Here is a 22,267-nt window from a genome sequence, read left to right as displayed (position 1 = left end):
AGCGGGCACCGTCATCCCAACACGGCGCTCTCCCAGGGTCGCCCTGTTCGGTGGGCCACATCGCTACCGCCTGGGAGAGTGGACAGTGAACACGCTCGGAGGTGTTGAGCCGACAATCCCGACATATCGCTGAAATCACGTGGATACACTCGATACGGGTAAGCTACAAGCAAGAAGAGGAGAATGAAAACGGACAACTCAACGTTGTTGAGACAGCGTGCCTGTGTAGAGAGCACACAGGCGGGAGCTGGGTTGTCAGGCGGGAGCTGCCCAGTGCCCATGTCAACCATCTCCAAACCAGGAAGCGAGGGGCTTACAGACGTCTCAAGGCTAGCAAGTATCCACAGCAGACTAGACATGCATGGCCGAGTCCAAATGAGTCAGATTTGCTCCTATTTGAACATACACACGAAGGTACACAGACGCCAGGACAATTATAATATGACCAAACATCGATGAAGATGTGCATTGCTTGCAGTATACGAGGTCTGCAAAATTCACCAGTTTACTCCGAATTGACAGTTACATTGTGCAGCGTCACAGGCACATCCGGCCCTGGCAGGGATAGAGGGCAGAATATCGGAATATATGACCACTGACGTCAAAAGAAGGGACGTCTGCGAGGGAAAACGTGACCAATGACGTCACTGGCGACATCCCAGTGCTCTGCGCTCTGATTCAGTTCTGCGTACCGCTCGTTCGAGAACATCTGGCAAAACTCATAATGTCGACAGGACTTGTTAGAATGTCCGCGAGTCTGTATAGTTAGAGCGAACCATGCTGATTTAGAATCTGGAATAGCCGCTGACAAGTTAAAATGAGTTGGTGGTTTTCATCCACATCAATGACGCGAGTGTTTATGTGTTTTATACACGCTCTCGAATCTCGCTATGGAAAAATTGACCTATAGCAGCCCTTCCTGTGCTTTGTCCTGAACAGGAAAAACATGAGTAGGGTGGACCATTGTGACATAAACTTGCCCCGTACAAATAGGTACACCGAATTCTAAATAGAAATTTTAGTATGTTTTCTCGGCGTCAATGCCAATCAGTTTTCATCGCACTCCTCGGTTTTGAGCTTTTACATTTACAGGATCTGTAAATTTTATATTTCCCAACGCTATAAATAATTTGGAGTATGAGGCGGACGTCCGACCCCGATGGGCCTCTGGCCTGGCCGTCCACGGTCCAGCAATGGGACATGTTTACAGTCGAGACTCGGCAATCCCAGTGCAGGCGTTTGCGTCCCATCAACGACAACCTACAGGGCGGAGGCGCTGCCTATTTTGAACAGTCTTACCACCCCGTCCCGGCTCCTAGTGACCGACAAAGGCCCTGTAGATAACCCACACAGGCCCATCGAGACCCCATCCTGCCTTTAATGACCGACAGAGGCCCTGTCCATAACCTGCACAGGCCCTGCCCTATATGACCAACGACCTAAACATATCTACTAGCTAGTCCATATCCCCAACAAACCTGACCAACGACCCAGATACGTATTTTCAGCCCATGAACACCCTACTCTGTCTCACATAACGGACACAGAAACGATTCCTCAATCCTCAGTCTGCACGAACCCATCGTGGTTACAGGGGGCATAATACATGCTGAATGGGTTATGCGTCCAATCAATCACTTGAAAATAGGCGGAAACTAGAAATAAAACCTTAGCAGTCAGCAATTACCACATCACTTGAAGACTGTTATTGAACAAGCTTTGGGTACCGTCGCACCCAGCCGAGTCTGTGATATTGTTAGGCCCGTCTCCAAAGTGGTCGGTGCCACCAACATCCATGGATGGCGCCATGTTGGAGTCGCCCCAGCTGGAGACTGCGACTCCAACATCCAGGGATGGTGCCCTGTTGGAGTCGCCCCAGCTGGAGACTGCGACTCCAACATCCAGGGGTGGTGCCCTGTTGAAGTCGCCCCAGCTGGAGACTGCGACTCCAGCATCCTGGGGTGGTGAACTAGTCTAGAGTCGGGTCAGAGGACGTCATCGTCTACGGTCCGAGGCGCCTGGCACCCATCATTACCTCCCCCCTCCCTCCGCTAGATCCACACTCGCCCAGACCACGGGGTCTTCCTGTTTGTGTTCAGAGGGACAGACCAGTGGAAATATCCCACCCGCAACCGATCCTGTGTCGTCAGTATGAGCAGATATCCAACCGCAGCCGGCGACCAGAAGACGAAATAAAGGCCTGAGGAAAAGGTAGTTCCATGTATATCATGCGACAGCTGACTCTCTGCCTGAACAGGGCCAGAGCAATAAAAGCAGTACCGATTTCATGCCGTATGGTGGCACTCAAGACGATTTGGTCCCTAGCATGCTACAAACGAGCTCAACTCTGTCGCTGGACCGGTCCTGACCTATCTTTTTCATACTCAACGAGCATCCAATCAGGGACTTAACGATTGATTGCCTACTCACGAAAACCATGCCAAAACGCGACGAGCTCGCTTGACAGCCAACAGTTGGCTCCACGGACTGAGCGTGAGGAGCAAACATGGCAGCATCTTTGTACTTAGGTCCAATGTCGAAACATTGCTACATCTACGTTCCTTCATGAACAAAAACAATAGAAGTCTCTCCAAAATAGCTGCTAGCTAGCTAAAGCAGTCCTATGTCTAACGTCTACGGATCATGAATAATGTGTTTAAGCGTAGCGTTCAGGTGTGATAAACATTTCAGGTCAGTTCCCGATCTTCTTGGCACAGCTGGCACTGAGAGGCCGGGCAGCGGGAGATCCAGTGACGCATCACATAAGCTCGGAGGACCCAATTTCAGATCTCAGCCGTCCCTTTCCACAACAACCGCCTGCTGATGAAACGATCCCGGCCTGATTCATCCCCTCAGAGCGGGTCGCCGTCCCCGTCCGAGTCACACGGCTGTCCGGAGAGCTCCTCGAACCGCTCCGGCTCGGTGGTGGCCAGCGAGGCGTCAGTTCCCACCTCCACCTCGGCGTCAGTGGAGGTCAGGGAACCTCCCGAGCAGTCGGCGCCGGAGGCCGGCGGCGGGGACCACTGCCGACGCTTCAGAATGCCCCGCGGCGAGACCGGGTCAGAGTGCGACGGTGGCGCCACCTCACCGCCGCCGCCCGACGGTGGCGCCGCGTCGCGGGGAGAGTTGGTGACGCCACTGACTGAGCGCGGAGCGACCTTCAGAAGAGAGAGCATGACGGACTCTACCTGCTTCAGCTGTAACACAAAGAACAGAAAGGACATTCAGTCGGAATACTACTACGGACTGGATATGCCAAAAGATAAAAACGTCGCAGCCGGTCATACAATGACGATGTTACATGAAGATGGTACTCCAATTCCAGGACAGCCCGAATGTTGCCACACACATTTCGAACACATGTGGTGCGGGACCGTCCTACATACCTGCAGGCTCTGGTTAAGTTTGGCCCAGGTGGAGTACTGATCCTGCCTCTCCAGCTGCTGCTGAATCTCGCGCATCTTATCCGAGGCCTCCACCAGTGACGACTCCATCTGGGAAAGAGTTCGGCTCCGGTAATGGACATATGAATCTCGTCCATACACGAAAGACAGACGTGGCTTAGTCACCTTACAATAGACGCATACGCACAATTATTCAGAAGATCGCTTGCGTAGGAGAAATCTTAATTTATCGATTTTCTTGTATGCATCATCGCCCTAACTATCGATGTGAATGGTGTGGTGTTGGTTTGGTAAAAAGGTCAGAGCAGCAAGACAAACTAACAATGCCAGACTGGGCACAATGTCCTTGTTCCGCTACAAACAACAGCTGCCCAACACCGTGTATAGACCAAAAAACAGTTCGATGAACCGTTGGTGGAAGCATTCCAGCGAGGCAAAGTTTTCTGGGTGTAACGGTATGGACGCACTTTTAAATAAATATTTCTGGTTCTTTGCGTCAGACGCACTGCCAAATAAGCAGTTTTTACAGGGTGTTCTGCCGCAGACGATGGGCGTATTCCAATACCAGACAACCTAGCCAAACATTGCTGGCGGTTGTGCACGAAATGCGTACACATACGTCTAGGAAATACCAAGAAAGCTGAGATTCAGCAGTCAGCATATCACAGTTAAAAAGGCTGACCCAAGCTTCAGCTAAAATTAACCGGCAGGTCATGGATGTCAGAAAAACTTCAAAAAACATTTAATTATTGTCAAGCAGCCCGAACAGCTACAGTTTAGACGGCGATTGGAGAATTCGGTTTCGCCAAGAGGTCCACACTCCGCAGGATACATTGATATCCTTGTGGGTGATATCCTCTCTAACAAGCACCGTGATACCACAATGCTACTTTTTCATCGTTCCCTTATTGCCCATTCTACAGCACGAAATACGTCAAATTATTGTGTTCAAATGGCGCACAATTTTTACGAAATACTGTGTCTGCAAAAATTTAGTGAGTAAGAAAACATGACAGGCCACGAACGGACTACCACTGACGCCACTGAACAATAAACATCCACCCCTACTGCCGCGACCTAGATTGATGCCAGCATAAAACGAGAGAGGAGAGGCTATAAGACTGGGGAACAAAAGCAACGCTGTCATTTAGGTGGTAAAAACAAGGTTGGAAGTGAGGCGATCACGCTAATGATAAGGGAATAAAAAAAGACTAACTGAAGCGAAAATCTTACGACCAAATATTACGTAGGAAATTAGGAACCTTTTCTTACTGTGATGCTCCGCGTAGACATAACACGCATGCAAGGATTACTCCGCCTATGCAGTAGCGGCGGAACACCTTCAATTAAGGGTGTGTGTGTGTGTGGGGGGGGGGGGGGGGGTGGCACTGCCGACTTTTGTTCCCATTCTTTCCATGACAATACCTGTAGTAATTTTATTAGAAAATGCTGAGTGGATTCCAGTCTGTTTTAAGAACAACCCCAGTCTGCCGGTGACAATTACGGGACCAAGTCTAACCTCGAGCCGTTTGGTGCGCTCTTGCTCCAGCGTCCCACTGATCTCTCGGCTGACGCGCTCGCTGGCCTCGGCTCGCAGCTGCCACCTGGTGGCCAGCGCCCGAAGCTCCCGGTTCTGCTGCTCCATGTGACCCAGTTCCTGCGGGGAGGGGCAGTCAGGTCAGTGAACGCTGGTGGTTACACTCCATTGCAGCGGACAATCATTCAGTAGCGCAGAAACAGCAGAATATAATACCTGCCTCTGATGACACGGCGGGATGTCAGAGAAGCGGTCATTTTTTGTTGGAAATTTCGCCCTTAATAGTTAATATTAACACGTGTCTGAATCAGTCTTAGAGTACCACAGGTTCAAGAGGTCCCTGTACGATCTGAAGAAGCCGCTCAATTCGCGTGAGTTGATGTAAGCTAGGCTTAAAAAGGTTCTAGAACAGCTGTCTGACGTCCCCGCAGTCAGCCTGGAATCCCACCGGTGTCAGCTAAGGTCCGACTGTGTCTGTGATGTCCCGCCACTCACATGTATCCTTGTGTCTGACGAGGACATCAGCCGGAGGTCGGCCTCCCGACGCTGATTCTGCAGCGCCTCCAGCGCCACACGCAGCTCCGTGCGCAGCATATCCGTGGTGCGCACGGCCTCCTCGCGCTCGGTGGTGAGCCGCGCCACCTGGCGCCGCAGCTGGTCCCGCTCCTCGGCCGACGAGTCCGACGGAGCTGTGCCAAACGGAGGGGAGGTTTAGCGAGGAGGTGCTACATAGCTATCCACCGACGACGGTATCAGCCATTGATACTTTCTTGACCTACTGCACACTTAATTGAGCACTGCACTAGCACCCACATCTCTGCACCTAGGCAAACTTTGCCGTGCTTTGACGCAGACAAGTCCTGAGGCTATTCTGATCCCCATATGTCACCTGCCACGCTCTGCCCAACCGGTACCGTCTTAGCACGTAGAGTCCTCTTCTGCCAACCCAACTCCTTCCCCAGAATCCGTGATAGCCCTAGCCTGGCCCGCCGACCCAGTCTGGGTGCTCTCCAGGCCCTATCTATTTCAGAACTCCCCTGACTCCTAACCTCCTATCAGTACCTGCTCTATGGCCCCTGCCGTCGCCATGAGCGCGCTCTCACCAGTGTTCTGGCCGCGGGGCGCCGTGGCGGCCGTCCTGGCGAGCCGCGAGTCGCTGACAGAGCCGGTGGAGAGCCGCGCCGTGGGCGCCTGGGAGAGGTCGGAGGGGGGCGGCGAGTCGCCACGGTCCTCCAGCCGCTGCTGGAGGTAATCGTTCTGCACCTGTCCGGGGTGAGGTCAGAGGTCAGGTCAGGGGCCAGGTTGGAAGGGGTGGTGCTCCTCAGCCGCCGCTGATGGTAGTCATTCTGTACCTGCCCACAACAGAGAGGGGAGATGGGAGTGGGATCAAAGACCGAGGCAGAAACTATTCTGAAGGGAGTCGGACGGATAGTCTTCACTGGTTGGTGGAGCCTTAGCCGCAAACTACTAGAAACAGACTGTTCTCACTCAAGATCTAGGTCATTGAACTCCAGGGATGAGGCTGAGCTGGACATCAAAACACGGCGTCCACACCGGGTGTTAGCCCTCACGCGCCCACTGTTCACCTCCTGCTCGACGATGGTGCGCTTGGCCTGCTGCAGCTGCGCCGTCAGGTCGGCGATCTGCGAGGTGCGCAGTGCCAGCTCCTCCCGCAGCGCGGCGCTAGTGTCGCGGTGTTCGGCGTCCATTTCGGTCAGTCGCCGCTCGGCTCCCTCCAGTCGACCCCGCAGGTCATCAACCAGCTCGGTCCTGTGGCGGGTCAATTCAGGTCAACGATAGAGGTCGGGCCACTCCGGCGAAGAGTATGATCTGACAAAGTTGTTAGGAACTCATGTGTCAGTGTAGGATGCTGTGACGAATCCCAGATCCAATGCAAGCGAACTGCATGTGCCAAGGATCGAATATTTACCAAAAATAATATATATAATCAAATGCAACACAATAGCTACAGAGCAACAACATTACGGAAACATAAAAAAACGATATAGCTGTGACAAAGTAAAGCAGACGGTGACAATTTGCTTACCTCGACATCTTTGAAGAAATCCCCGCACAGAATGAGATTGCACAGTGAAAAAGAGACGTTATCAGTGCTTTAGCATAACTCCACCAGAACAGATTGTGCGCCAACACTTCCATACCCGGACAGCACAGTCGGTAATTTAGATATTCTTGGTCGTAGGTCGTTCGCTTTGTTTCTTGCATCAGTGAAGTGCAAATTGATTTACTTTACAAAGTATGAAGTGAAGCTTAATACCGATTGTCGATATGAGTGCAGCGTGACAATAACCCCGTAAAAAAATACCAGCATCCCCGTTTCTCCCATTTAAATCCCAAATTAATTCAGGGGTCCCGCCAAATTCCCGTTTCACGCATTTTTGCTCTCTGGCAAATTTGAGATGCTGAGTTTAATTTCAAAGCCAAGCCACGCATGTGCATCTCTAGCAGGCGCACCTCCAAAGGCAAGCAAAATTAACATACCGGTCACCATTTCATAAACAAATTGTTGAATCAGATGTAGTTGGAATTCGTTTGATAGCCAAACTACAACCGCTTGTCACAGTCAGTCCACTCACCTGTCGACACGCTGCAGCTCCACCTGCCAGGCTCGTTTGGCCTGCTCGAACCCGGCGAGAAGTCGGGACCGTTCGGCCTCTGCCTCCGACAGGCGGGACAGGGTCAGTCGTCGGTCGGCTGTCAGCGCTCGCAGAGCCGACGTGGCCGCCTCCTGAGACATGGAACACGAGACACAGATGTGCGTGAGATAGATAGCCGTGTGAGACCTTATTTGTGTGAGACAGTGGGTTAGCTGAGGGAGACAGAAACAACCTACTGTTAACAGTATCGGGCACTAATGGTAAACTCCGTTAGAAAAAAAAACAATGTTTACGTTTCCAGTATAATATGGAACTGTGATGCTGCATTTAAAAGGTTGTGTGAAGCCAATCGTTAGCCATTTCGAGGACAGTCGTCCAATTTCACGCCTGTCCACCCAGGCTACCTAACATGTACATGTTAGGTACTACAGCCCTCTGCAAACTGCGTGGTAGGTATTCTTTTTTTCGACAAAAACGAGAATAACGCGAATACCATGCTATCGGTCACTCGGAAATCGTAACAGCAAGACGCGTGAGACTCCGTACCTTAGGTTGGCATCATCACCGTTTTCATTTTCCATCTAGTTCGGCAACAAAACCCAAAAGTTTATATTTGCCCCCAAAACAAACTTTTGCATTTTGTTGCCACACAAGGCGTATAGTTTGTTTAGTGATAGACCTAATCGAAGGAGTGGAGCACGGCGCATCTATGTGCAATGAGTTCCGACCGACTGATAGCATAGCCTTTGAGCTATTATCGGTTTTGTCGAAAAAAAGAATACCTACCACGCAGTCTGCTGAGGGCTGTACGTGTCCACTGTCCACCTGACCTTCAGTTAACCTGTCGTTCACCAGTCTGATCGACATGATTAGCCATGAATGTCAGCAGTGGAAGGTTTTACGCGTTTTACGTATGCCACCATATTCTGGTGTCCCTACTCTCTAGTGTGTCCGGTCGATCCACGCCTGTGCAACTACATAGTCGGTGTAACCACAATCTACAAAGACGTGCGCGCGGGCGCCGGTGTGGGCGCTGGTGGCTGGGGGCGGGCGTGCGCTGTGTGCGAGCGGGTGCCCTGTTTCAATATTATTGTAAACTGTTTTGCAGCTCAACCTTCAAACAATACCTACCTATTGATTTTGGTGCAACAGTGAAAAAAGCTTCATACCAAATGCTCGCTTTTTGTTTTGTTTTCTTGTTTATATAGTGTTCGCCTGTGTCGTCCATTGGGTAGGTCAGAGCGCCAATATGGAAGGATACGGGTCATTGTTCTGTGTTTGGCGTCTTTGTTGTGTTGTTGCGCATTGGAGAGGAACAATGTATGTTGCAGTGTGGCACGAAAATAAACCGTTCAACCGAAAAAAAAATCTACAAAGACGTGTCGTTCTGGTCGGTATAAAGCTGTTTTATGTCAAGTTCATACACTTTATTACACAACTCAAACACATATTACAAAACACAAAACATTTCCCTGGTTCAGATAACAAATGATCCAACAAACATTATGTAAGGAAATGGTGACCGGTGTGCAGCGCGCGTGCGCTAGCAGCCCCGGTGCGCGTGTTTGGTGTGCAGCGGTCGGCTGGCCAGCGGCTGCAGCTGCCGGTTCAGGCTGGTGCAGATGTTCTGTCCGCTGGGGTCGCGCAGCTGCCGGAGCAGCTCCAGCTCCAGCTCCAGCACCCGCAGCGGCTCCAGCAGCACGATCCAGGTGGCGGCCTCGCGGCACGGCGGCACCGAGGTGAAGGAGCCCTCGTACTGGACGTAGCGCTGCAGCTGGCGCGGCAGCAGCTCCCGGAGAGTCGGCGGCGAGACCAGCTCTGCCGAGCTCGCCGCCTCGCGGATCTGGAACAGCGCCGGTGCCAGCGCCGTCAGTCCGCGGCCCGGACTGCGCGTCTGGACGTCCAACAGCACCGCCAGAGCGACCACGCCGTCCGCGTGCAGCAGAGCCTCCTCCACAGTGGCGTACTTGATGTTCTTGAAGCCGAGGTGGAGCTCGCCGGCGTAGCTGCGCCCGTTCACCAGGTGCTCGGAGCCGGAGGAGCTGTTCGCGCCCCAGTGGAGGTCGTACAGCTCGTAGACGAACTGGCCGCGCAGCCGGCCGCCAGTGATGGTGGGGATCTCACCGGGCGCCCAGAACACATCCCCGGCCACTCGGTCTCCCGTGTTATCCACCGTCATCCGGCGCGGGATGGCGTCCAGGTTAGAAATCCGCAGCGGCCGGTGGACGTCGGCAGTGGCGCGGCACGAGTCAATGGCCACCGGCGACTGGCGCAGGCCGCTCACATCCGAGCACGGGTGGCCCTCGATCACCGGCGGGGCGCAGTGCTCGTGTGTCGCGCCGCCGACCGCCGTCAGAAGCACAGCCAGCAGCGGCCGCCACCGAGAGCGCCGGGCCGCCGGCATGGCAGACGGGACTGGGACGGCACCGGCTGGAGTGCTGAGCTATAAGAACACCCACCGAACCGGGGCGCTGCACTATAAGGACCGGCCAGTGCGTGCCTTGTCTTCGTGAGGAGGTCGATGGCCCCGACAACGCTGACCCTTCCATGTCACGGAGTCACGCTACAGGCCGTAGCACAGAGTTTTTACTGGCAGGTTGGCTTCCGCTATAGGATATAAGGGCGCCCGACATGGATGCAATGACAAATGGGTCTTTGGCCTTCCTTGACCTACAGCCTTGATTTGATTTTGGATATAATTGGCAGATGATGGCGTAAATATTTGCATTCGTGAACTAATTGAAATTGTTTTCCCCATCTCCCCGACTTTTTATGGATGGCGTAAGATCGACATTGCGCAGTAGCACCAATTCATATGAAAATTGAATTGTTTTGTGTGATAGTGAATGTCATAGTGAATGGCTCCAAATCTACCACCAGTAGACGGACTCAGCGAATCCGTTGCCCAAAAGAGTTATATTCGGGGGGGGGGGGGCGGTGAATGTCTGACGCCTGTCTTCCAGTAGCAGCGAAGCGAATAGCTTTTTGGAGCTAGAATGGCCAGCATCCATATCCCAACAACTAAGAAGTCAGATGTAAATCAGCGAAGTTCGTTGTGGCATTGGTGGCCGCATTTAGGGTCCTCCAGAGCCACATGCGATTGCGGACCCCACACAGACGGAGAGAGATATAAGCCTGAAACAGACTCTTTCCGCGTTCAGAAAATTGCATGCGAGAGCCTATTAAAATACATTACAATTTTCCCGTATCAACGCATCCGGGAGGCGGAGGGTGCGTGCGATTGATACGAGCGTGCTTCCATGTATTTGAATAGGCTCTCGCATGCGATTTCCTGACTGCGGAAAGAGTCTGCTTCAGGCAATACGCTCAAAGGCTCATATTTTTAGACACACTTCTTTGGACTCGAAATTTAGGAGAATCAAAGATACTACTCAATACTAATTCACCACGAATTGGACACTGGAGGAATATAACATAACATAACATAACATGTATTCCATGTAACAGCAGGCCACTTGGGCCCAACGAGGTTACAGGTAGATGAACAAACACTGTATGTAAAACACGGTACAATTACACCATTTCATCGAACACTAGCCCACGCTGTTTATAATACAAGTCTAACTCATTTTTAAAATTACTTAAGGAGGAACTATTGATAACTCTAGGAGGTAAACCGTTCCAAGCTTCTATGACCCTACTGGTAAAAAAGGACTGTCTTAACTTGGTTCTGGAAAATTTCTTTACTAGTTTGCACCCATTTCCTCTCGTGGAATTTGTATTGAGTGTAAACATCTTCCCAAAATCTAACTTATCAATCCCTTTGTATATTTTAAAAAGTTCAATCAAATCCCCTCTTATCCTGCGGTAATGAAGTGAAAACATATTTAAGGAAGCCAGGCGTTCTCTGTAGCTCATTTCACCCAGCCCACGAACCATCTTTGTTGCCCTCCTCTGCACACGCTCCAAAAGTTTTATATCCTTTTTTAGAGACGAGTGGCATGCTTGTGCACAGTATTCGAGATGAGGCCGAACTAATGAACAATAGAGTCTTTTCATCACTTCTTTACTTTTATATGATACATTTTTATTTATAACCCCCAACATTTTTAAAGCCTTTTTTCGAGCTTGCACATAATGGCCACTGAACTTCAGATCATTTGTCACCAAAACACCCAAGTCCTTTTCTTCCCTCACAGTTGCCAACTTAGTTCCATTCAAATAATATGTATCGTTACTTTTTTCTCCCAGATGAAGAACTTTGCATTTATCAGCATTAAATTCCATCTGCCATTCCTTGCTCCATTTTAAAAGAGCATCTAAGTCTGCCTGTAGTGCTCTTCTATCGTCATCTGAAGTAATATTTTTAGCTATCTTGATATCATCCGCGAATTTCCATATGTTACTTGTTAAGTCAGAGTCTATAAGATCTACAAAAATAATGAAAAGCAATGGTGCTAAAACAGTTCCCTGAGGCACACCACTCTTGACAGCTTTCCAGTCAGCTTGATGGCCATTTAGAATGACTCGCTGCCTGCGACCTACTAGCCAGGCCCCTATCCATTTGAGAAGAGGACCATCTAAACCATGACGCTCTAATGTGATCAAGAGTCTTTTGTGTGGAACTTTATCGAATGCCTTACTGAAGTCCAAATAAACTACTGATACACTGTTACTCCTGTCCAAAAGGTCTGTCGAATATTCAAGGAAATCTAATAAGTTTGTCAAACAGGAGCGTCCACTACAAAAACCATGTTGAGATGGAAGTAAAATCTCGTGTTCCTCAAAATGAGCAACTATTTGACGTTTTATGATTCTTTCTAGCACTTTACACACGACCGAACTTAAACTTACTGGTCTATAATTGCTCACTACAGTTTTGTTTCCACCTTTGAAGATTGGAATGACATTCGCACACTTCCAATCATCAGGAATTTCACCTGATTCTAATGACTCTTTAAAGATAATGTAAAGTGGAACAGATAATTCTCTTGCTCCTTCTTTTAAGACCCTAGTGCTAATATTATCTGGACCACTTGTCTTATTTGCTTTAAGATTACACAAAGTTTTAGTTATGTCATCCTCAGACAGGTAAATAGTTGTAAGTTTAGGGTGTGTTGTCGATTTAGGTACATTTATAGGAAACTGTCTGAGGCACTCATCAGTAAAAACGCTCGAAAACTGGTCATTGAATATCTTAACCTTGTCGGCATCGTCATGGTAAACCTGATGCTGACTCTCTATTGGTCCAATCCTTGAATCATGTTTATTAAATTTATAAAAACCGAAGAACTTTTTCAAATCACCTCCACACTCATTAGCTAGATTTATCTCTGATGCTCTTTTTGCTTTTCTTATACTCCTTTTAAGTCTCCTTCTGGCTGAAATATAACTAGCCTTATTTTCTTGTGATGGGTTGGTTTTCATTTTGCGAAACGCACCCTTCTTTTCACTGAAATGTTGCCGTACCACGCTATTAAACCAAATAGGTTTTGCGGACTTCCCTTCACGCTGCTTTTTCCTAGGAATAAACTGATTTTGAGCCTCAGTGAGTGTTTTCTTGAAAAGCTCCCACATTCCGTGAACGTTTCTGCCTTCTAACATAGTTCTCCATTTAATGGTTTGAAAGAATGCCCTGATTCCATCATAATCTCCTCTGGCAAAATTGGGCATGATCGGTAATGTGACCTTTCTTTTCTGTACTTGACCCTGTATGCTGAATCTGATAAGCACATGATCACTATTTCCAATGCTTTCGCCTGAATTCACGTCTCTGATAAGGTTTTCGCCGTTAGTCAAAATTAGGTCAAGTATTTCATTATGTCTAGTTGGCTGAACAACATGCTGTGTCAAAAAAAGCTCTTCAAAGTTTTCCCTGAAAAGCCTCGATTCCCAGTTTGCATTTGCACTCATAAGTTTTGGCAAATTAAAATCTCCTATAATGATTGTCCTTTGACTAATTCCGCTCTCTATCTCCTTTATCATAGCTAAATCTGTATCCTTCGATTGATTAGGGGGTCTGTAGAATGCACCTAATCTGATTTTATTTGTTGAAGCATCGTCCACGGAAATGTCTATCCAGAGTGCCTCAATATTAGTATTTTTAACAAAACGGTCTATTTCAATAGCCTTAAGATTCCTCTTCACATATATAAGAATTCCGCCTCCTAACTTCGCTGTTCTTTGGTAGGAGAACAGATTATATTTGTCTACCTCATAATCTTTGATGCGATCCCCCAACAACCCTTCACTAACCCACGATTCAGTCAAAATCACTAAGTCAGGGTCTTCAGAATCCATGTAAAGTTGCAGCTCTCCAAATTTATTTCTTATACTCCTAGCGTTTGTATACAAACATTTTAGAGACGTGTCAATGGCCTTTGCTTTTTTGTCTTCCTCACCTTTAGACCTCTTTAGTTTCCCTGTTGTACCCTCTTTTCGTAGAGTTCGCTCAAAAGGAGCACGCCCTGTCTATTTAAGTGATAGCCATCTATCGAATACAGTTCTTGTTTGTCCCAGAAATCATCCCAACAGTCGATAAACCCTATGTTGTTCTCCTTGCACAATTTTTTAACTCTTGTATTAATCCCAATGGCTCTAGATGATATACGTAGAGCCATTGTATTAATCCCAATGGCTCTAGATGATATACGTAATATCTCATCTCAATGTTACGTTTGGTGGCTTTAATGGGTGCCTTTAATGTTTAATGGGGATCATATTGTCCAGCCACCCTGACAGATCAGAAAATTCACCCGGCACAATGAAACGAGCGCATTCAACCGGAGAGAGGAAGGGGTGAACTTCCCACTATTTATAGTCACCGTGCTTTCAACATTTTCTTCAGAGAGGAGTATCGGTAACATCGGTAACACCGCATCAGTAACACCACAGTTATTTACCCCTCTCGGGCACCAAACAGAGACGCCCAACGTGGGGCTCGAACCCACGACCCTGGGATTAAGAGTCCCATGCTCTACCGACTGAGCTAGCCGGGCTGTGCTGCATTAAGGCACGGCGTGTCACCAGCAAAATGCTCCCCCCCCCCCGGCCAGAAAAAAAACAAAACAAAAACAAAACATCTAGCTGGGGGACCCCGACATCGCCGTGTAGCAGTTGAATCAATTTCAAACAACACATCACTTAGCCTCTTGTGACAGAAAAGGCACGAACGGTGAACCTCGCTGGTCTCTAACGACTCTGGAGCTTTGAATGCATTTTGTTTGTCACCCCGTTCATCCTGTCACCAGATCCCTTCACTTTTCGTAGAGCCGATTGATCGGCACCACAGGCGGTCAGCCGTTGATAGCCGTCCAAATGAGCGGGTATTTCCCCATCACCAGAGCCGTCCCACCTTCTGCATAGCGGTGTCCGGCGTCTGTGGTGCCCAGGCGCTGGCAGCTGTGATATGGGCGTGTAACTTTGTAGTGTGTCGTACTGTGTACAGTCTGTCTTAAAAGTACCGCGCAAAGTAACGGTGGATCCAACAAGCCTGACCGAGGAAGGGCCTGCTAAATTTGAGTCACCGAAGCGATGGACATCCTCGTCCATTCCCCAGGTTTATTGGTTCGGTGACTTTCAAATTATAGCAGGCCCTTCCTCAGTCAGGCTTGATGGATCCACCGTCACTTTGCGCGGTGCTTTTAAGACAGACTGTACATATTTCCTTCCCCGTTGCCAGAGCCGTCTCACTTTCTGCAGAGCCGAGTGTTGGGCGTCGGCGGCGGTCAGCCGCTGGAAGCGGTCCACCCGCACTGCCAGTGTGTCCCGCTCGGAGCGCAGCGCGGCCACCTCACGCGACAGCCGGGACCGTCTGCGGGTCGTACAGCGTGGTGGTCAACGGTGGGTCCGCCGGTCATACAGCCGAGACCGTCTGCGAGTCATAAAGAGTGGTAGTCAACGGTGGGTGAGCCGGCCACCTCGCGCGACAGCCGGGACTGTCTGCGGGTCGTAAAGAGTGGTGGTCAACAGTGGGGCTCAGCCGGCCATACAGTGACAGCCGAGACGGTCTGCGGGACGTAAAGAGTGGTAGTCAACGGTGGGGATCAGCCGACCATACAGTGACAACTGACAGCCGAGACGGTCTGCGGGTCATACAGTAGGTACAGGGTGGTAGGTAATGAACGGCGGGTCAGCCGGCCATACAGTGACAACTGACAGCCGATACGGTCTGTGGGTCATACAGTACAGGGTGGTAGGTAATGAACGGCGGGTCAGCCGGACATACAGCGAGAGGCGAGAGTGAGATCGTCTGCAGCGGGTCACACGGGAGATTCAACGGTCATCAGCAAACAATCCGAGACCATACTCAGCGAGTCAGACACACAGGAGGTGAGGAGCTGATCGGGCGGTCTGTCTGCCATAGATGGACATTGGACATCCAAGGCCGCATACAGCATATGCGAGCAGCCTGCTGATATAGCTGACATTTGGCTCAACATGCAAAAACAATACAAGGTTTGAATCACATACTAATGAAGTAAACGACTGCTTTGCTCACGAATTCCAGCTCATATTCTACATAAGGCAGGCAAATTATAGGGGCCTGAAATTTAATATACTCTTACGCTTGGGCAGCTCCCTCAACGTATAAGCCCTTCAGCCAACATTTAATCAATGCAGTTTTCCTTCGTTTGATACGGCACCTTTGCGTTTGATAGAGTTCCCCTAGGCTTGGAGGAGTTGCATTAAGTTTAGTACAACCCCCTTACGTTTGGAACAGCTCCCGCTGCGAGTCCCGGTATCTGGTGTGCGCCTCCAACAGCTCCGTCTCCAGCGTCTCTAACCGAGAGACGCTCCTCGAAAGCGCCGCTGAACTCGTCTCCCTGAAAAAGCACGTACGATTAGCATCTCTTGCATTATTACATCAGCGTAGTTAATCGATCTTATATAACTATTCAGTGTCATGACGAATTAAGTTTGCCCTTGAGCTAAAAACTGTCAAGTGACGGTAAGTCTCAAACAGTCTAAACGGCCAAAAAACAAACGGATTAACAAAACAAGAAGCCATAAATGGAGCATCATCACATACGAGGCGTCAGCAGACCACCAAAGTTCTCGTAAATATCTCTCATAAGTGCCGCACCTATACAGAAAACAGGACGTAACGCTCAAGTCCAAAGAGCACATTTCAAATTACACATGCACGTGATGGCAGTCAGACGCGCTCACCGAAGCTCGGCGAGCTGTGTCTGCAGCTCCTCCGACTGAGCTCGCGCGTTGTCGGCCCTGGTCTGCAGCAGCTCGATGTGCTGCTCCCTGTCCTCCGACTGTGTACAGGACCTGTGGCAGGAGGTGTGTGAGCACTGAGCACCAGCTACTCGGCTGGGATGGGGAAAGCCGAAAGGAAATGCTGATCTATAACAGCAAGCAAATGTTTCACGAAGTTAGTAAGAGAGGTCTTACATAACGTGAAAAATACCATCCAATGATAAGATACCTAAGTCAACATCTCATTAGCCTCGTCTGACACTCATATAGCACGTCATCCGTCACACACTACATTGTCACTTAATTACTTTCGAGAAAATATGAAAGCTGAGGCGTTTCAAAGCGCATCTGCTGCTTTTCGAGCGAATGCCCGTGGCACTGGCCACCCGAAGTGCAGCGCAGCGCCGGTGTTAGGTGAGTTACCTGGACGAGTCCGGTCCACGGTCGGTCGTCTCCTGCAGCCTCTGCTGCGTCCTCTCCAGTCGTCCGGTGGCCTCGGACAGCTCGGCAGTCAGCGTATCAGCGCGCTCAGTGAGCGTCACCAGGGCGGCGCGCACGGCGGGCACCAGAGCCTCCGGGCAGACGGCCGCGCTGCCGATACAGGAACCGTGAGCACAGCTGCGGGGAAAGGCCATTACGACGCAGCATACCGGAGGCATGACAACGCCCAGGAAATTAAACGGAAATTAAACGGTATTGAACGACTGTACACAGCACAAGGGCAACAGCTAACACAGCAAACGCAAGGCGGAACAGAGTGAGCGGAACAAAACGAAAACACCACAAACACACAACACTTCGCTGACTGACAGCACTTGACAACTTATCGTATGTACTTGTAACACTTGTTAGTTCTAAAGAGGGTTAGGCTGGGGCTATCATGACATGATCCATTCCTAGCCCAGCAGCGACCCATTACCTGTCTGGTGAGCTCCACTGCACCAGTCGCGCGATGGCGACAAACGCAGCGCGGCAGCGGCGCAGGCGAGCGGTGAGCATCCGCAGCTGTTGACGCACCTGGGTGGCCAGCGATGCCGACTGCTGCTGGCTGGAGGCGTGCAGCTGCAGACAGAGAGGAGTGTAGACGGTTAAGATACAGGATTTCTACTCTATTAGTTACGATCGGCTGGCAGTAGCGGCGGAACACCTTCAATTAAGGGGGGGGGGGCACTGCCGACTTTTGGTCCCATTATTTCCATGCAACGCCAATAGGGCTAATGTTAAAATGCCAAAATCAAAGGGGGCACGGTGCCCCGGTGCCCACGGTGCCCCGTTCCGCCGCCTATGTCGGCTGGGCCAGATTTACAGACAATGGGGAGAAAGTAATCTGGGCAGGTATCGGTAAAATCCTTTTTGAAAGGATTGCATTCCCAATCCACATTCCTAGTGCCGAAGTGGATTGCATTCCTACCCGCAATCCCCTTTTTTCACTTGGATTGTGATCAAATCTGCAATCCTTTTTTTGCAATCCTGTTGTATTATTATGTGCACTAGTGAATCTGGGGGAGGGAGGGGGGCATAGGGCCGTGCCTCCATCCCCAAATCTCCCATTTCTAGTACCTAGTCTTGCGAGTAATTCCTATCTAAGGCACAGGTATTTTATGGGAAATATTTTTTACCTCAAACACCCCCACATTTAAACCTCTACCCAACCAGTGTTTTATATTTTTAAAACTCGCCCTCAAATACGTAATTTTACCCTTCCTATGTAGTTCATCAGCGTATATTATTTTGAGCGTTTAAATTAACCCTCGCATGTGTAGGGGGGGTCGGATGGACCCCCCCCCCGTGGTTTTTCGCGAATAACTCGCGTAAAAAGCGGCCGATCGCGACGAAACTTTCAGTACCCTCGCATTGATCAATTTTACACCTACCCTGAAAATTTCATGACCCTGACCCAAATGACCTTTGACCTGTGACCTCTTTTCCGAGACCATGTTTGGCCGGAATCGCGATTTCGCGTATGTCGGCTCGCACTAGCCGCGTGTTTGCAAGCTTTTCGTGGTTTCAAACGTTCAAACATGTGATTTGATGTTACTCCCGTGTGTGTCAAGGTCACCTGAAGGTCAGGTCAGGTCATTGACCTTTGGTGACCTCGGGAGACCTCGGGTCACTTTTTCGAGTTTTACATGTTTCTAGGCTAGTTTTTGGAGCTGAATTCGAATTTAGCAACCATTTGAACATTTACGAAGTAGTTTTGGTGACTTCGTAACATGTTACGAAGCTGTCAGAGGCGGTTGACACGTACTACGAATACCCGTCACGACGCCTACTGGTTGACCTGACCTGACCTGACCCGACCTGGTCTAAATGCTTCAAGACATCATCTGTGATCAAAACTAACACGATATTCGTAATCAGCACCCCGAAAAACCCCTTAGCAGCCACACTTTATGACTTTATAACAGGTCCCGATTTTCCCGACTTTGGGTCATTGACCTGACCTGGAAGGTCAACCAATGACCTAGGACCTTAAAATTGGGCATCATCGGCTTCCTCTCGTCACGGGCAACACGCTCGTTTTTTCCGCGAAGCTCTAGCTCGATCAGGGGCCAAACGGCAAGGGGGGGGGTCCAACCGACCCCCCCCCCCCTACACATTAGAAGCTGGCAAACGCCGCACACATGCGAGGGTTAAAAGCGTTTAAATTATTTCAAGTTTCGATATAAAGGCCTTGATAGCAAAGTACATTAAGCCGATGAAGCCGATCTCATAATTTTTAATCGCAACAAACCATTTCAAAGCACGAATCAAACACAATCCGGATTGGATTGCAAAAATTGGAAGTATGATGCAATCCAATCCGCAATCAAATCCTGTTTTTTGGAATGGATTTCAAATCCAGGTGCAATCCACCAAAAAGGAATGCAATCAGGATTTTGCAATCCTGCAATCACAATCCTACCGATGCCTGAATCTGGGTGGGGAATGGATAAGGACTGGAAAGAATGGACACCAGCCGCGGAGAGAGAAAGAATTGGTGACAAGAAGGGCAAAAACGGTGAAAAAATCTACGGCACGAATGGATCCAAGTACACCCTATTTCCGTAACGCGGCTAAAATCACAACACACACGCCCCAGTCGCAGTACCGACCTGTTTGCAGGTGGTGTATCGGACTGCCAGCCTGGCGCGTCCGCCGGCCGCCCGCGGACTGTCCCGGGCCGTCCCGGGCGCCGCCGTCTCCAGCTGGTCATACAGGCCGGCCAGCGCCGCGAACTGCTCAGCGGCCGCCCGCTGATACACGGACCACAGCTCCAGCCACTGTTCACACTCTGACCTGACGACCGAGCAGGGCAGTATCACTCAACAGCGGTGTGGGAGGGGCTGGTACATTACTACTCTGCATCCTGCGACATAAACATGACTGGGAATTCCGAATTATATGATTGAAATAGAATAAGATGAAAAGACAGATCCCCACTTAGCAGGGGCTCTGTCCTTGTGAATCGTTCCATTCAAAAGGTTTGGACTAAATTTATTAAATAAAAAAAATGAATCCTGTCACATTGCACCAAGAAAGTGTCTCAAGAAAATATAAACTTACTGGTAAGAATCCACTTCTTCACAGTCAGGTAATAATGAGCTAGCATCTTCAATGTTATCTGCTTGCAAAGTGCTGCTCAAAATATGTTCATCATCCTCACAGGTTCCAGTAGGTTCAGAAGATGAAATACCCTCACTTCCCTGAATATCCACAGTTTCACTGTGATCCATCTTTATTGCCTGATGACTATTGAATATCAATGAACTGAAACAGTGCTTAGTGAGTCAAGGGTAAATTTATACATATAAAAACATATGCACCTGAATGAATCATAATACACAACTAGAATTCTGTTCAATATAATCTTTATCATAGTATTTTTTGCTCGTTTATTAGGGCATGCCACATCAGGGGCATATTCATTATTATACTAAAACACCTTTCATGCATAAGATATGGTAAGTACTAAAGTCTCAGTAAACCAAACAGTTCAAGTCATTTAATAATAAAAAACTAAATTTCTGTGTGTGTACACCTAGGTGAACCAAAATGCACTACCTAGTATCTACCTTTATTAACCCAATCACTTCAATCCAGATTGCAATGTGTGGCAACAGAGTCAACACACTACTCCAGCAGAGCAACAAATCCACAACACTTTACACAATTCAGCCACAACAAAACATTAATCCTTACCAGCCTGCACAACAATAGGTTCCATGGAATTCATACACTCTTGCCCTCATGATATTTGATAAACAAACTCAAATAAAAGGAAAACTATTCCCCGGTTGACCCCATTGGCCCATTGAGTCTGACTCTACTCTGCAAGGAAGTTCACTTGTTGAGGTCCAAAACAACCCACATATGAATGTACCACACCAGGTAGCACTCAGTGCCCTCCCCTCCCCCCCCCACCAGGAAATCTTGTCATATGCATTACTGTACAGCATTCAGTCAGTAGTAGTACCTTTGTCATAACCTCAATGTATGTTTTAACTGAAACAATGGACACTGGAGCAATAGAGAAAAATACTCTTCTCTTATTCTTATCACTTCCTTCCTGATCATTAGTTTGTTCCATGGCTCAGTCGGTAGTGTTGGAAGCATTAGTAGAGCAGAAGTCACACAAAGGTTTTCCAACCGAGGAGAGGCGCTGTAGGTTTGTAGGTTGTAGGGTAGGTTTGTAGGTATGTAGGTTGTAGGTTTGTAGGTTGAGGGTTGTAGGTTAGGTTAGGTTTGTTTAGGTTTTCCTAGAAAGAAGCACCTCCGGGTATGGCGCCTCTCCTTGGTTGGAAAACCTTAGTGTGACGTCTGCTCTACTAATACCGTGTTGGAAACCTGATAGCAAGAGCACAGGCCCCAGTTACTCCAGCACTTGATTCTTAAGCCTCCTGACAGGGACAACCTGCATTGGGTGAGAGCAGCTGCAGCCAGTCAGTTCAAGCCAAATCAGAATGGGATGAAATGTCTCAGTGAGATTTGCAAAGCATTGCCACTGTGTAGCACATTGAATATTGATATGGCATAGCATATCATTATCACTTCCACGGTGCACCTAGTCATATAGGAGGGGTTCAGGCTCGCACAGCTCTGTGTAGCGTGGGCTATGCACTTCTGTCAATCCGTCCATTATAATATTTCAATTTGAGCCTAATTTCAATTTAGGTATAAAAGAAAATCATGAGGAAATGATAATGCGCCCTCGCCATATCATACCACAGGTTTATAGTGGTACTAACTTAAGCCATTTAGTAGCACACATGCATTGAAATGAGATAGTTTGTTAAGACTGAAAACGTCAAACTTTACTGTTACAACACAACGAAGGACATCACGATTAAAAAAAAAAAAAAACGATTCCGACCTATACTTGCCTATACAACACAACACGAGCAAAAATGAATCGCGCAATAAATTGTCTTCTGTGCGTTGGTTTTTCGAATGGGCTGCCAGTTCCCAAAATAGTGATACCATATCCTTCAGCTGTTGGCCATGCCCTTAATTTATTTTTGTGAATAATTTGCAAAAGAATGTTTTTTAATTCCACA

General features: G+C 48.9%; 2 protein-coding genes and 1 non-coding gene across 3 annotated transcripts; all 3 read right to left on the bottom strand.

The window, feature by feature from the left end:
* Positions 1-2,205: 2,205 nt before the first annotated feature.
* On the bottom strand, positions 2,206-22,085 carry LOC122368540 (centrosome-associated protein CEP250-like). The gene is made up of 15 exons (XM_043342561.1): positions 21,959-22,085; positions 20,277-20,480; positions 19,826-20,009; positions 17,650-17,792; positions 17,154-17,321; positions 16,692-16,802; positions 16,232-16,345; positions 15,213-15,333; positions 7,539-7,690; positions 6,528-6,711; positions 6,045-6,204; positions 5,437-5,630; positions 4,924-5,061; positions 3,387-3,494; positions 2,206-3,197 (listed from the first exon to the last, which is right to left on the bottom strand). The coding sequence occupies exons 1-15, from the start codon at positions 21,979-21,981 to the stop codon at positions 2,853-2,855; spliced, it is 2,349 nt and encodes a 782-aa protein (XP_043198496.1). The 5' UTR covers positions 21,982-22,085; the 3' UTR covers positions 2,206-2,852.
* On the bottom strand, positions 8,978-10,607 carry LOC122368541 (carbonic anhydrase 2-like). The gene has a single exon (XM_043342562.1). The coding sequence runs from the start codon at positions 9,961-9,963 to the stop codon at positions 9,103-9,105; it is 861 nt and encodes a 286-aa protein (XP_043198497.1). The 5' UTR covers positions 9,964-10,607; the 3' UTR covers positions 8,978-9,102.
* Positions 14,446-14,518, bottom strand: Trnak-cuu. The gene has a single exon. It is a non-coding gene; the product is annotated as a tRNA-Lys (tRNA).
* Positions 22,086-22,267: the final 182 nt, after the last annotated feature.

The sequence above is a fragment of the Amphibalanus amphitrite genome, unplaced genomic scaffold (assembly GCF_019059575.1).
Source record: "Amphibalanus amphitrite isolate SeventyFive unplaced genomic scaffold, NRLGWU_Aamphi_draft 000955F_arrow, whole genome shotgun sequence".
In the NCBI taxonomy this organism is placed as follows: Eukaryota; Metazoa; Arthropoda; class Thecostraca; order Balanomorpha; family Balanidae; genus Amphibalanus; species Amphibalanus amphitrite.
The sequence above is the reverse complement of the archived record's forward strand: the minus strand, read 5'-3'. Positions and strand labels throughout refer to the sequence as shown.

Bases quoted from the DNA above. Each gene is read 5' to 3' on its own strand.
- LOC122368540 (XM_043342561.1), bottom strand. From the start codon at position 21,981: ATGTGTGCTACTAAATGGCTTAA. The intron at 17,793-19,825 runs GTCGGTACTGCG...CTCTGTCTGCAG, and splicing joins GATACACCACCTGCAAACAG to CTGCACGCCTCCAGCCAGCA. The intron at 16,803-17,153 runs GTAACTCACCTA...CTCCTGCCACAG, and splicing joins CGTGGACCGGACTCGTCCAG to GTCCTGTACACAGTCGGAGG.
- LOC122368541 (XM_043342562.1), bottom strand. From the start codon at position 9,963: ATGCCGGCGGCCCGGCGCTCTCGGTGGCGGCCGCTGCTGGCTGTGCTT.